The 15527-nt window shown below is 38.6% G+C and overlaps 3 protein-coding genes across 4 annotated transcripts; all 3 read left to right on the forward strand.

The window, feature by feature from the left end:
- Positions 1-371: 371 nt before the first annotated feature.
- LOC132133450 (ankyrin repeat and SOCS box protein 15-like) lies at positions 372-5136 on the forward strand. Its single transcript, XM_059546277.1, has 9 exons — positions 372-472; positions 627-673; positions 1104-1232; positions 1341-1499; positions 1592-1837; positions 1920-2091; positions 3129-3699; positions 4192-4345; positions 4568-5136. The coding sequence occupies exons 1-9, from the start codon at positions 387-389 to the stop codon at positions 4699-4701; spliced, it is 1698 nt and encodes a 565-aa protein (XP_059402260.1). The 5' UTR covers positions 372-386; the 3' UTR covers positions 4702-5136.
- Positions 5137-5789: 653 nt separating this feature from the next.
- On the forward strand, positions 5790-10487 carry LOC132133709 (ankyrin repeat and SOCS box protein 15-like). The gene is made up of 10 exons (XM_059546630.1): positions 5790-5883; positions 6293-6397; positions 6507-6544; positions 6702-6833; positions 7245-7403; positions 7476-7721; positions 7842-8013; positions 8291-8819; positions 9730-9883; positions 9993-10487. The coding sequence occupies exons 2-10, from the start codon at positions 6297-6299 to the stop codon at positions 10163-10165; spliced, it is 1704 nt and encodes a 567-aa protein (XP_059402613.1). The 5' UTR covers positions 5790-5883; positions 6293-6296; the 3' UTR covers positions 10166-10487.
- Positions 10488-11453: 966 nt separating this feature from the next.
- Positions 11454-15527, forward strand: LOC132133400 (leiomodin-2-like). 2 transcript variants are annotated; one of them, XM_059546196.1, is made up of 4 exons: positions 11454-11699; positions 13857-15065; positions 15245-15269; positions 15421-15527. In XM_059546196.1, the coding sequence occupies exons 1-3, from the start codon at positions 11454-11456 to the stop codon at positions 15266-15268; spliced, it is 1479 nt and encodes a 492-aa protein (XP_059402179.1). In that variant the 3' UTR covers position 15269; positions 15421-15527. The 2 variants fall into 2 exon arrangements, with proteins under 2 accessions (XP_059402179.1, XP_059402180.1); XM_059546197.1 differs by lacking the exon at positions 15421-15527 and having other exon boundaries at positions 15245-15344.

Below are 15527 nucleotides of genomic sequence, written 5' to 3' on the forward strand. Positions count from 1 at the left end.
TAAATAAATAAAAGTTAATTTTCTCATGTGATATCACTTCCAAGAGGTTGACAACATATTTTAATCAGGTGTGTGTTGCCTAAAAGTGACTACAATAGAAATAGACTTTATCTAATGGAATGGCATTTAATCCATGGCATTTCATTGGCAATGAAAGCAGGTCATGCTTGGATATAAAAGCTCATGTCACTTGGGGGTAAGAATCTTGACCTTGATGAGTCTAGGTGAGCCTGCAGCTATGCTTACTGAAAAGTTCATGTTTGTAAATAATAGTAAACTACTAAAAGTAAACTAATTTTGTTGGACTTTGCTCTGATTAGCTCAAATTGTCATTGAGGCTGTTATTACATTGTCTCTGATTCATGGGACATATTTTTTTGGACAGGATGGATGAAGATGAATTTACAGATTATCTCATTCAGCTGACCATTGAAGAGTCTTGTCACGAGGCATTTGCAATATCGAAAAATGGGTATGTATGTTCACATAACATCTTCTAAACTTACACTTTGATTTGAATGATTGATGGGTTCTTTTTTATTGTATGTATATGTTTTCATGGAAACTGAATAGTTCAAATAGCAAAAAGCAATACATTCTCTCAGAACATTGTTGTATTCTTGAAGCTTCACCAGTGATGAGAATACGAAACTGCTGGCAGCAATCGAGACAGGTAATGGATCAACGGCCAATATTCAAATAAAATATTTGAAATAAAGTATATAATATTCAAATAAAAAATTCCGTTCTATAACCATATACATGAAAAGATACTTGAGGTCCCTCAGATTGCGACACTTGCTGAACCCCCTGGAGAACCTCAGGACTTTTCTAAAGGTCCCTCAAAAACCCCATTGCTTGGGTTTCCAAACTTGGTCCTGGAGAGCCAACATTCTGTAGAGTTCAGCTACAACTTTCCCAAACAATCGTGAAGTCCTTGATTACCTTGATTCAAGTGTGTTTAACTGGGGTTGAGGTAAACTCTGCAGGACAGTGGCCCTCGAGGAGCAGGATTGGACACCCAAATTGGATTGGACACAGGAAATCTTGGTCTATAACAAAGCTATTACATCTGTAATCCGTTTATGTACTCTGATCAAAAGGTGATACTGCAGTCATACGTGAGCTCAGGCAGTTTCCCATGGCCTTCAAGGAAGTGGACAGTAGAGGATTTCTACCACTCCACCGAGCCGCCATGCAACCATCAGGGAAAGTACTGGAGACAATTCTGGGTGAGTCCTAAACATGGATGTTCACAATTCTGATAGAAAGGAAGGGTTGAATAAGTTACTGAGACTGTATATATACTTTATATTTGAGATATTTGATATAATCCACAGTCTCCATCAAGCCAAACTTGGAGGAGAAAGGTAGGAATGGAGAGACTGCCTTGACATTAGCAGTTCAAGCTGGACTGGAGGAGAATGTCAGGATCCTTCTGGAACATGGAGCACAACCACATAACCCCAACAGCAAAAAGGAATCTCCACTTCTGCTGGGTGAATTGCAACTTACTTGTTGATTAGTTGCCCTGTTGATGGTACCTGTTTGTACTTTCCATAATAACTATAACTTTCTATATTTGCCCAAGCTGTAAGAGTCCGATCTTATCAAATGGTGTACGCTCTCATTGCACATGGAGCTGCAGTGGATCACGAATGTTCTAAGAGGTGGATGGCACTGCATGAAGCAGCCCAGGTGGGATGCGTTGACATCTTAATGCTGCTGCTGAGACATGGCGGCCAAGTGTCAGTGAGGGATTGTAATGGAGGGACACCGCTGAGTGTAGCAGCAGAATGGGCCAATCTTGAAGTCCTCCAAGTTCTCATTGATATTGGTGAGAACCTTTGATCTCACAAATGAGAGCAAGATTAAACAAGGTTTGTCGTAATTGATTTTATTGCATCCATCTTGACAAGGAGCTGATGTGAATGCGCAGTCCTGTAAGGGTGAAAGTGTGTTGATGGATGCAGCTGGTTCTGGAAACCCAGACTGTGTGGATCTTCTGCTTGAACATGGAGCCTCACCAAACTTGCCCAGTTTGACCGGGCATCTTCCTATTCATCGTGCAGCCTTCGAGGGTCACTATCTGTAAGTGTAAAGTACTAAAATATCATTAACGTGAGGGTAGTTGGGTCTTTTTAACCTTTTTTTAACAGTTGGCACTTTTTCATGCTCTCGCTGGTTTAATTTGTTTACTAACAATGTCTGACAGTGTGCATAAATCACTGGATATTCTATCCTTTTTTATTAATTCTTTTTAATTAATGAAAATTCTCACCACAGTGTCATTTACACCACATCTCAGATCATGTACCGTTTAATTGTCACATTTTTTATATATTTGGATTAAAATGGCAGACTACTTGCATTAGAACTAGCATTTACTGTATTATAAATACAGACAATTAAATCATAATTTAAATTTTTTTATACAATTTGACAAAATTACAATTTGACTGGAAATAATGTAAAATTTTGTGATGTTCGGCTTGATTTTCTTCTTTTTATTCTTCACATAATTTCATAAATTTTACTTCAAGCTCTGGTAAACAAGAACAGTAACAGTGACTAAACAGTAACTTAAAATAATAATAATAATTATAATAATAGTAACAGGGGAAATTCTAGCTGTTTTGGAAAATATGGAGCCCCTAAATGATGGAAAAAAATAAGATGGGAGGAAAATTCATATTTCAATGCTTTTGCGTTCTTTCACAAAAATAGTGAGAATATATTATCTTTCCTCCCACCTCATTTTTTTTAAATTTCCATCACAAAAGTTTTGCGAGTAAACACAAAGTTTCTTGGGGGAAGGCAACGTTTTTAAGATGTGTGCATTTCACTCTATGGTAAGATTATCGTAGATTTATACATAAAATTACATTTTTGTTTTATGATGATATTTTTGGAAATCTACATAAAAAGGCATTTGGGGGGAAAATTTTAAATAAATGCTGACATAGCATAAAGTTTCCAAGTAAAATTATTATATTGATATTCACCAAAAAGTATGTTCATTTTAATAAAAAAATCAAGCTCTGTTAAGAGTCAGAGTAAAAAGTAAAAGTGATCAAAACAACCGTACACACGTATACTAACCTGCGTCATACCGATTCCATTTTCAGTGTGTTAAAAATACTGATATCTGTCACAAGCAAGAAGGCTCTCGTACAGTCTGGTCAGAGTCCAGTTCACTTTGCTGCAGATGGAGGTCATGTGCAGTGCCTGCAGCTCCTGGTTGACAGTGGTTTTGATGTGAACGCTCAACTTGACCAAACCATCTCTGACAACCACAGTGACATGCGTAGGAGCGCCCTTTACTTTGCCGTCTCAAATGGAGATGTAACTTGCACAGAGATGCTGTTGAATGCTGGAGCCAAGCCTGATCTGGATCCCCTGCAGTGCCTTCTAGTGGCGGTGAGAGCTAGGATGTACGAGATTGTCAGGATTCTCCTGGCCAACCAAGCAGATGTGAACTGTTACTTCACTGAGGTCAACAACACCGTGTTTCCCACTGCCTTACAATACTGCCTGAAGGATGAGCAGATGATCCGATTACTTCTGAATAATGGATATGATGTAGACAAATGTTTCCACTGTCACCATGATTTCCATTTCAACATGGGGTTGGTTTGGAATGACATACATCTACATGAACAATGTTGTGTCATCTGTGATGGTGAAGACAAAATACCTGTGAGTTTTGGGCATGATTACTATTGGGTACAAGGTTCTGTTCCACAGCCTACATAGACACAGTCCTGACAGAACCACTTTTTCAAATAGCAGCATAGAATAGGTACTACATTCGGTTTGAACTAGGGATCTCCCAATCAGTTTTTTTTTGTCTCAGAGTCCCTAATATTGGGAAATAAGCTCATTCAGTTTACTTATAAATGCAAAAGGAGACAACAGAAAATGTTACAGGGGGCAGCAACTTTTGTGTCTGCTCTGAAAGATGCAAAACTACGCCGAATGCTGTGGGTTTGTGTTAGAATCAGGAATGGTAAGGTAACATAGCATGTTGCTTTAAAAAAAAAAAAAATGTTATTCAGTGTTAGTTTTATGATACCAAGTTCACTGACTATAACTGAACATTACTGTTCGTGTGCCCATTTATTTAATATACCTAAATTATGAATATTATAAAATTTAAATTCCTATGTTTATGTTGCCATTACATCACAGTTCTGTGACTTCATGAGTTTGTGCTGCCTGGTTGGCCTGTCTGGACGAGTGGTACTGATCCTGCTGGACTATGTCATCTGCGTCCCCCTCTGCTCACGGCTGATATCCATCCTGGAGAAGCAAAAGGAGTGGCCAGAGATATGCACCATCTTGAGTGAGTTCACTGGGTTCACTTTTAATCATTTATCTGTTCAGCTGGTCTTTTTATGACATATGTGAGTCTCATTCTGGGTCAAATGAAGAAACTTCTGCAAACTACAGTACAGCTCACAGTCTCAAACTGACCAAATGCATGTGAGAAGATGTTGTCTAGCAACAGATCGATGGTTTCTCTAGTCTCAGGGAATGCAGACTAAAGCTTCTGAATTTGTTCCAGACAACCCACGATCCCTGAAGCACCTCTGTCGTCTGGAAATCAGAAAACACATGACCATTAAAAGACTCCGTAATACAATTATAATGGATTCTTTTCCACCTCTGATTAAAAATTACCTGCTGTACAAGGAATAAGATCTGACTTGATCAGTACAAATGTAACAATTAATTTAAGTTTTCTTGTCTGAAATGTTCTGTCACTGAATATTATATATTGTACATGTAATGTATAATCTTATTGTCAGTTATATAAAATGTTAATTGATAAAAAAATTTGTACACATAATAACTGTTTGGATACTAATTTGAGCTGAATAGATTAAGTATTAGATCACAAATAGCATATTATAATGTTAATTGTATTCATGCAACATGGCGAATCCTACAGTGATTAAAATGATTTTTTATCTGTCTGGGATGCTAAATAAAGTTTCATATGTCAGTTTGACAGAGTCAGTGTGCTATTATCAAGGTTTCTTCTGCTGTGCTGTAATTTATTCTTTGTTTCATCTTCTAAACTTCTTCTAGATGCTTTTGAGTCATAATAAAAATATTTTGTTCTCCCTTCAAGGCGTTTTCTATTATCCTACTCTTTCCATTGTAAACCTCAGTTTTTCTATAACACCCTGCATTTTTTAAATTAATTTTTAAAGCATAAAGTCATAGTTATTCGTTCATAATCCAACTTCATGAAGTCCCATTTTTTATTCCTTCATTCCTTTTGACCAAGTAGACCGAAAACCAACACATTGCCCAAGACTTGTAAAAAATTTAACATTAAGACAATTGATGCATTTTTCCAAGCCACTGAGATTTTCCAAGATTTTTTATTTGCTCTAGTTATTCATTGAACACATGGTGGCTATAATGCAGTGACTCTGGGATTCCCCCAGCTGCAAAGTTATGTCTGCACTGTATACAGTATATCAGTAGCTGCACTCTCTATGGCTCAGTTACATTTATAGAAGGCTATAAAAATGTATACTGAATACAAACATTGAAAATGGGTGGAATTGCAGTAATTAGTATTTGGTGTATAAACTTGAAAAAAAAAAATCTAATTACAGGTGTTTATTTGCACCTGTTACTAAAATCCTATATTTTTATGCACATAAAAAAGATCAAGTGATTTATGTGGTCATTTGACTTTAATGGTGTGCATGGCAAAGACCAGAGCATGTGAATGTCAAATTTAGATGTGTGTCTGTTGCTGTTTTGAGCATGGGAAGGGGAGGCACTCAAGTTCAGATTGGGTGCAGCTAAAGTACTAGCACAGCTGTGAGAGACGTGTGATTTCACTGGAACTTTTTCCACAAGGTGAGATTAGAGCTTTTGTTTACTGTTCGGTGAGGCGTGAATGATTCATTGAAAGTGGCGGAGAAAGTGTCGCTTGTGCATGCCTTAGTTCAGCATTTCCTCGAAACTAACGCAAAGTTAGTTTCCAGCTGGGTTTAAGTGTTGAAATCTGCCTGTTTGGCTGTGAGGACTTCACAAACTTCTTTGAAAAAGACAGACTGTGTGAATTCCTTTTAACTACAGTAAAAGCATCTTTAAAGAAACCGACTGGTCACTTCAACCTTTCCATTATATGACTAAAGTGTCTTATTAAAGAATTCTGAGAATTTGGTTTTGGTTAAGACTTTTATAACACATATCACAAACAATGCAAATAAAAACATTATATTACTCTCCACATGTTCATATAAAAGCTTTTATTTACCTCCAGGAAAATGGATCCATTAGATGACCTAGATGACGAAGATGAGCTTCTTGAAGCTGCAGTTCAACTGAGCATTCAGGAATCGTGTAAAGACATCGCCTCTCTCGGAAGGTGTGATGTTCACATAAGAAGTTCCCTTTGGGAATCTTGAAATAAAGCAAACATATCTTAATATACATTATATTACAATTCACTTTTTCTATCCTGCAAATAAATCCAGTGTGGAACATCAAAAGATCTTGGATGCAATATTCCGAGGTGAAATTTCCCACCAGATTTTATGCTTGCTGTAAAATAATTAGGTTAACTGGAAAACTCACATCGAAAAGTGAATCATTTCATTTGGCTGAATAACGTTAAATGAGGATAATTAGCTGTGTTGCTAAGTGCAACATTGTTTCATCTGGCCCCACAGGTGACCTCTTTGCTCTGCAGGAGCTGTCGGACTATCCTGCCGCATTCACTGAGGTGGATAGCAAGGGGTGGTACCCAATTCATAGGGCTGCTGTCCAACAGTCTGTGCAGGTGCTGGAGATGGTACTTTATGGTGAGCTAGAGTAGAAAGTCCACTGCAGTAACTTGCAAAAGGGAGTTCGGTTTTATACATTTCAATATCAAGAAATTAATTTTGAGTAACACTATCACAAGTTATTTTGACCATTTTCTCTCCACCTGTTAAAATATTCCCAGACAAAGCCATAGCAGAATCAACCATTGAAAGGCTCAGAAAAACACATGACTGAATCATTTACATGAATGATTCAAAGACTCATAAAAGTCACTTGTTTAGTTCCTGAATTAATGTTTTTTTAACTAATTGGTTGAGTTAATGATTCAGGGACTCATTCAAAATAACAGTTGCTTGTTTCATTCCTAAAATAACGAAACATAATGACTAATATTAACTGTATCAAGTTCAAGTTTCAAGTCAGATATACACTTTGGTTTGGTTGAAAAGGTTCTTACAGGTTGAGCTTAGAGGAGGAAACCGCAGATGGAGAGACGCCATTGATTTTGGCGACTCAGGCTGGGCTGGTGGAGATTGTTAGGACTCTGCTTGAGAATGGCGCTTCACCTAACAGAATCAACAGCAAAAATGAATCCCCTTTATTATTGGGTAGGTATCATTTGTAATTTCTTTAGTGCCTTCAGAACCTTTTTTAATAAGCTCTTATGTTTTGTTTTGGAGCTGTAAGAACAGACTCATTTGAAATCGCCTTTACACTTATCTCACGGGGGGCATCAGTTAACCAAGCCTGCCCTAAAAAGTGGACAGCTATTCATGAGGCAGCCAAGGTGGGCTGCACTGACATTCTTACGCTCCTGCTGCAAAATGGAGGAAATGTCTTGGAGACAGACGAGCATGGAGTGACGCCCATGGGGATTGGTGCGGAGTACGGACAAGCAGAGGCACTGGACATCCTTATTCACCATGGTAATACTGGTTGACCAATGTTTCCAGAAGAAAGAAAATAGTAGAGTCACATTATACATTTACATATATACATTAAACCAGTAAACTAACACTAAACCATGATGTCCTCCACAACAACAGGTGGCGATGTAAATGCTCAGGCACCAAATGGAGACAGTGTGCTATTTGATGCTGCTGGCTCTGGAAATCCTGACTGCATTGAACTTTTACTTCAACATGGGGCCGATCCCAACATCGCTAATCTTTCCTTACAGCTTCCCATCCACTGTGCAGCGTACAAGGGGAATTACCTGTAAGTTTCATGTAATATGCTAATCCTTTGCTAGTTTCATTATTCTAATCTCTCTAACTGAAATTAAACTGGACTTTGAAATTGGAAACCGACTAGAGACTAGTGCATTAGCCTTGCAAGATTTGCCTGGACACAACAAATCTAATCAGAATTCACCAACAGAGTTTTTGAACTGACTTCCTTATCTATGCATTGAATGTTGATGAATAACTACTCCCACCACTCTCCTTTTTTTTTTAGAAAATGTGAAAATTTTGTTGTATGATCTCTTTGACAGCGCCTTAAGAATGTTAATCCCAGTAACCACATGGAGAGCCCTCTGTCTCACAGGCCAGAGCCCAATTCATTCAGCTGCAGATGGAGGCCACGTCCAATGCATGGAGTTCCTGGTAGACCAAGGATTTGATGTCAATGCTCTTCTAGACACACATGTTTCTGAAAAATATGGAGATATGCGAAAGACCGCTTTGTACTTTGCGGTCTCTAATGGAGATGTGACCGGCACCCAGTTGCTGTTAAATGCAGGAGCCAAAACGGATCTGGATCCCCTTCAGTGCCTCCTAGTGGCGGTGAGAGCTGGGAGGTACGAGATTGTCAGGATTCTCCTGGCCAGCCAAGCAGATGTGAACTGTTACTTCACTGAGGTCAATGACACAGTGTTTCCTACCGCCTTACAATACTGCTTGAGGGATGAGATGATGATGCGACTGTTGTTAAACAATGGTTATGATGCAGAAAAATGCTTCTGTTGTCCTCATGACTCAACATGGTGTCACTCATCAGAACATACCAGTGAGAAGGTTCCAGTAAGTTCACCACTAATGTCACTGTTCCAAAACCTAGGGTCACACCTGTGAATGAATAAGTGAATACTGTATAGTGTTGTCAAAACAAATGCGTGGACGCACAACAAAAAAAGCATCAAAACTGGAGCGCGACTATAACAAAATGCTTAAGCAGCAATTTAGCAGCAGCAGCATCTAACTGCTATTTTTTGTTTAAATACGGTGCCATGGCGAGATTCAGGTGCACTCGAGTCGAGCACTAGTCACCGATCGGACCTACAAAAAAACAAATAAAAAAACAACCAGAACTACATCACAACAACTGGGTCTTAACACTAGTAAGTTGCCAACCTATGCACACTCCAGTTGTTTATTCCCAAATGTATAAAACCCAAGATGGCAAACAAAATAAGATTGTTTATTTTTATTTTTTTTGTAAGGGTATATTCATTCAATACGTAAAAGTATCAATAAAAAGTTTAATCCAAGTAAAATGTACTATTTTACCTAATATTTGTATTTTTATGCTAAGATTACTTTATGCTACTTTTGCAGCATTAGCTTAGCATCATGCTCATAGGAAACACTAATGAAATCAATCGTGAGTAGAGTCTCCTGCACAATTTACATTCATTTCTCTATAATGTTCCAACATTTACTTAATGTTTATTTGAATTTTACTTCAAGTGCTATAAAATTAGCTTAGCAGTATGCTATCAGCAAACTCTTAAAATCAATTGTGAGTTGATTTTCCGAACACTAGGAGCCCTAGTTGTATGACATTAGGAGTATCTTCCAACATAAGCTGTACAGAGCTAATGGGGCCTATATTTTAAGATAACTTACCTCTGAAATATTTTTTTCATCTGTGTACATGGCATAGCCTATGTATCTATACTTACACCTTACTTTCATCTTCCATTGCATTTAGTTTTGTGATTTCATCAGCGTCTCATGGCTAGTGCAGTTCTCTGGAAGAGCTGTGCTGGTTCTCCTTGACTATGTCAATCATGTTCCCATCTGCTCCAAGTTGAAAATGGTTCTGAAGAGGCATAAGGAGTGGACTGAAATTTCAGAAATGTTGGGTGAGTTGACTAAACAATTCTAGCATGGACACTTAGTCCTACTCTACTCACAAAATATGAATGTCACAGCATAAGATAACAAAACATCACAAAAATGTGACTTTCCCAGGGAATCCACGTTCACTGCAACACCTGTGCAGACTAGTCATCAGGAGAGAGATGACCCCACGAAGACTGGGCAACCCAAAGTTCATTAACTCGGGTGGATTCCCACCAGGACTTAAAAGATACTTGATGTACAAAGAATATGATTTGTATGGAAGAATCATGTATCATGAGTGATGGTCTCTCAGGGTAAAAGTTAAGGAGAAAGCACTTTGTGTTTTATTCAGAAATTAACATGAGGTTGACATGACCAGATGTTTCTCTAGTGTTCCATCATGAGTTCAAAACACTTCAAAATATAAATTAAGTATTTTTAACACTTCACATTGAACACTAATGTTAATTTTGCATCACTTCCAAAGGACTTTGCCCCCAAAGCAATGTCTTGGTGCTATTTGTGCAATAAAATAATGTTCTAGCTGAAAAAAACATGTTTCGGATTGATGCCTGTTCTATGAAGTCAGCCTTTTAAGTTTTAATACAGCACTTTTACAAAACATACTGTACACAACTGGTGTTTACTGTGTCCATACATTGAACATGAGATTGCATGTCACAGTATGTCATGACAGTGCAATGTTGGGTGAGTAATGTTAGTTAGGCTATACACATATTCAATTAGATTTGGATCATTAGTTCTGGAGGCCCTGAAATGTCAAGTTTACATCACCATAATTGGTTCCTAATCAAAATTGTAATATGGCATGCTGATAACTTTCCAACAGTTAGTGGATTTGAAAAGTATCTGGGAAAAGTACTAACTGCACAAATATGTAATATTGATTTTGAAGCTCCAGAGGTGTTCTGGTATCTGTACAAGTGCTTTGGAGGACAAGCTGAGCATAAAAGGTAGCAGTATATACTGTAAGTCCCATCTACAAAAAACTTTTTTTTTCATGATTATAGGATAAATCAAGTATGTAATTGGGAAGAACAACAAGTTGGATTGATGTAAAAAAAAAAAAAATCATACATATTCATTATATTTATTTTTAGCCAAACACTATATGGATATACACTTTATGCCGACCAAAGTATTTGGACACCACAGCAGTATGCGCTTATTAACTTCAAAACTGTTGCCGTTAATTGGGGTTTAACTGTGTTACATGAGAATCTTAATACATCTTGAATCTTGTAATTTAATACAAATTAGATTAGTTTTAGTGGTATCCCCAAGGGGCAGTTCCTATGTCATTTTTGGCCAACAGTTGCTGACAGGTGTCACCACTCCATAATGAACTCTCATTCTTCTTGCAACCTAATCTTGGTGTCACCATAGAGAGATACCATCATTTGCAGAAACTCTGTTGTGCACCCTCCTCCACTTAAGTTCCTCCACCGGGTTCCTAGATTAGACTAACAGTCTATCTAACACACACCCACATGCCTGCACTAATCCCACTTTCAAGTATTGAGGCAGCGTAAAAGTTCATACTAGCAAAGGAGACATAGCGTTACAAGTATGAGCAACTTTGGGTACCACAAACAGCTTGGCAAGTATGAGGACATCGATGAAGATGAACTTCTGGCCTCCCTGACTAATGAAGAAATCCAGGAGCTGGAGAAGGTTATGGCTGAAATAGAACCTGATACGAACATACCCACTGGGCTAAGGCAAGAGGACCAGACGGCTAAGCAGCCAACAGGCACTTTTTGCCGAGAGGCTCTGCTGAAGTACTGGGAGGACGAGACTCACAGAATGCTCGAGGTAGGGAGTACACACAGAAATTGAGTAATATGCCGAACTTTGGGGCACTCACTGCATTCCATTTTCTTTTCTTGACACAAACACTTGAGATTGCCACTGGGGTGGTACCCTTAAAAGGTACTAATATGCAGGTACAAAGGTGTACTTTTATAGGGTACTGCTCAAGTGACAAGATATTTTACCCCTATAAGCATACTTGCCAACCTTGAGACCTCAGAATTAGGGAGATATTAAAAAGGACCGGGGGGGTTGTGTGTCGTCATATATATCACATACACAAACAATGTGTCGCCATATATAATATCACATACACAAACGCAAAGAAAAATGTAATTCATTTATTTGACAAATTCAATTCCTTAAGGCCTCTCCTCAGGAGGTTAGACCCTAATTTGTTAGCTACTGTAAATGAAGAGATATGAAATAGCTAGATCTTATCAATAAACATTTATTAATTCATAGCCTAATGCAACAATTACATAAGTAAACTCTCAAAACATTATAATTATGACATTTCATTTTTAAATTTTCATGTAACAGTCTAAAGCTAAATAAATAGCTGTTCTTGCCTTTCATTTCAGACGTCTGCTTCTAGGGGCCGTTCACATATCGCATCTTTTTCGCGCTCAAGGTCGTTATTTCAACCGTAGGTGCACGGCCGTGGTGAGCACGCTCATAATGGAAGCAACGTGGTGCACTACTTTTTCCAGGCGGGTTTTTCCTTCTCATCTCCAGATATATATCTAGTAGTAAAGCTAATGCGAGCCGAGGTGAGGCTAGAAATCAATTAATCCTTTGCTGATACTTCTTCGTCGTCATCATGGAGAGCGCAGTTTGGTTGCATAGCAACGACAGACGCCATGGGAGCGCAAGAGTTTGGTCTAAAACGGCGCCCAGTGACGGATGGTGTAGCAATATTGTTGTCCGGGTGGAAATCGGGAGAAATTCGGGAGAAAGGTCGGTCCGGGAGATTTTCGGGAGGGGCTTTGAAATTCGGGAGTCTCCCGGAAAATTAGGGAGGGTTGGCATGTATGCCTATAAGTACTATTTAAGATATTCTGAAAGTGTAGGAATATCCACAAACCAAGAGCAAAATGTAGAATTTATTTGTGTGGGGGTCAGGTTAGGCTTTTTTTTTTTTTGGTAAAAAATAAGTCCCAATCTTTGGGAGGTCTCCACAAGGAAGATCCCAGCTTGGAACAAGATGGGCTCCAGCTTCATAAAGGGATTAAAATGTCTTTAAATTTAGAATTAAGTCTAAAGTGTCTGTGAGTAGTCCATTTGAGGCAGGCGTGCCCAATACTCACTTGCAGAGTTTAGCTTTTACCTGCTCCAACACACCTTACTAAAGGTTTCTAGTACTCCTGAAGCCATTGATTACCTGGTTCAGTTGTATTTAATTAAGACTAGAGCTAAACTATACAGAAACACCCAAGTGGACTGTGTACCACTGGAGAAGTCAGAAAATCAAGATGGACATGTCCATTGTTAGCAATACCAGTTGATTAAAAACACACAAAAAAATTGTATTTTTCCACAGATAACACCATAGTATCATGTCCACAAATAGAGGTTGGATAGTAGCATACCATGTGCACCGCTTTATTGAGTTCATTGAGACATAGACAGACAATATATTACCACTGTTTCTCTTCTGTTGATGCACTGAGCAGCCACATTGAATTCTGAAGTTGGAGTTGTTGTGATTCCTCCGAGATTCCGAGTCGGAACTCCAACTTGAAAGGGTGTTCCGGTTAAAAGTTTCTTCTGGGAACTTGGAATTTCCAACTTCCAAGTACAAATGGAATGCACCATAAGGATTGGACATCCCTGATTTAAGGGAGGGCCACTATCCTGAAGAGTTTATCTCAACCCTGAGTTATGGATAGTTATGGTTGGCTTAAGTTGAAGTTTAAGAACACTGGAAGTCAACAATAAATTTCTAGTTTCAAATTAAATAATATGTCAAATTAAAATTCAGTTTCTTCAAAGAGACATCAGTAGAAGACTGTAACTGCAACATTGCTTTCACAGAACTTAGTTATTGCTCTGCTGGTGTCTCAGTTCTCTCAGCTGGTGATATCTTTCTTAATTAAATATCATTGTTTGAGGTATGCCAGAGCTCAATCTTGTTTTCCTTTCTATGGTGACACACAGGACAGCATGGATGAGTGCCAGACAGATAAGAGCGAAGAGGAATGTGGCAGTGAAGAGCTTGAGGATAATGAAGAGGAGAGAGAGCAAGAATATTGGGGGCTCAAAACAGGGGGAGATGGGGAGAAAGAAGCTAGGTCAAGCAACAGGAATTTTGTGGACTTGTCCAGATTAGATTGCAATAGGAATGGCAATAGTGGTCAAAAACATAAAGGCATCCATAAAGGTGCCCTTCATCATCACGTTACACCAGAGAGGCCAAGTGGTAACCCCACTGATATTGTTAAGACCTTGGAAAACATTTTGAGTAACGACACCTCCATGAATGAAGTCAACCTCAACAACATTGAGAACATATCCCAAGAGGTGTTGGTGAGCTTTGCTGATGCATTAATCTCCAACACTTACGTTGAGGTTTTCAGCCTTGCCAACACCCATGCGGACGACCAAGTAGCTTTTGCCTTGGCCAAAATGCTAAAGAAAAACTGCAGCATCACCAACCTTAATGTTGAGTCCAACTTCATTTCAGGCAAAGGTATCTTAGCTTTGACTGGGGCACTTCAGTACAACACAACACTGGTGGAGCTCCGATTCCACAACCAGCGGCACATCTGTGGAGGCCAAGTGGAGATGGAAATGGTGAAATTGCTAAGAGACAACACCACCCTGTTGAAACTGGGATACCAGTTTGACTTACCTGGTCCAAGGATGAGCGCAACTGGGATTTTAACCCGCAACCAGGACCGCCAGAGGCAAATGCGACTGCAACAAAGGAAAGAACAAGACAATCTAGAAAGAAGTGAGGAACAATCCAAGACATGGGATACTGTGGACAGTACACAGTCTCTTCAGATCCAGATTTCAACAGACAAAGATCCTACACAAGGGAAGCAGCACTTGGTCTCTACTCATTTACCAAAACATCCTCACAGTCAACCAAAAGTTGTGAATAATGTGCCATCTAGAGAAATTGCTGAAATGGTCAAGCAACAAGAAGAAACAGCCATGGATAGCATTGTTCGAAACCAGACTAATGCAAATAAAGGACTCAAACTCACAGGGGACAACCATGGCAAGAGCATTTTTCAAAATGAAAAAACAGTACTTTGGAGAAGAAAATATGAAAGAAATAGTCAGGAAGGAACCCAGGGGTCAACCCGTGATGATCTGTTGGCAGCTATTCGTAGAAGCAGCATTGGTACACTACGAAGGGTAAGACATTTAACATTTGTCCAGGACATGACAAAATAAGTAAGACTTTAAATTCATTTCTAAAATTTGTAATTCACTAAACAATATTAATGGACAGTATAGATACTTCCAAATTAAGGCTTTGGTAAACACCAACCATGTAAACGGATTGTAATAAAGGTTTCTTCTTTTTCTTGCAGGTCACCAATAATCATCGTTCCTGAGGTAGGCCTATGAGAGGCTCATTTAAATTAATCTGTAAAACAAATAACACAAAATCAAACTTTTGTTTTCTTATCTGGCATTTAATATGAACTAAGTTAAGTGTTTTCGTAACTTCTTTCCACCAACAAAATATTTTTCTCACTAGGTAGAGTTTGAACCACGGCCGTAACCAGGGTTTGAAAATGAGTGAGGTCTGGGGTGGGAAAGAATTTTTAAGAATTGTGTTTTAATAACCCCTACAAATACAACTCATTATAT

Source organism: Carassius carassius, chromosome 50 (assembly GCF_963082965.1).
Source record: "Carassius carassius chromosome 50, fCarCar2.1, whole genome shotgun sequence".
Lineage (NCBI taxonomy): Eukaryota > Metazoa > Chordata > Actinopteri > Cypriniformes > Cyprinidae > Carassius > Carassius carassius.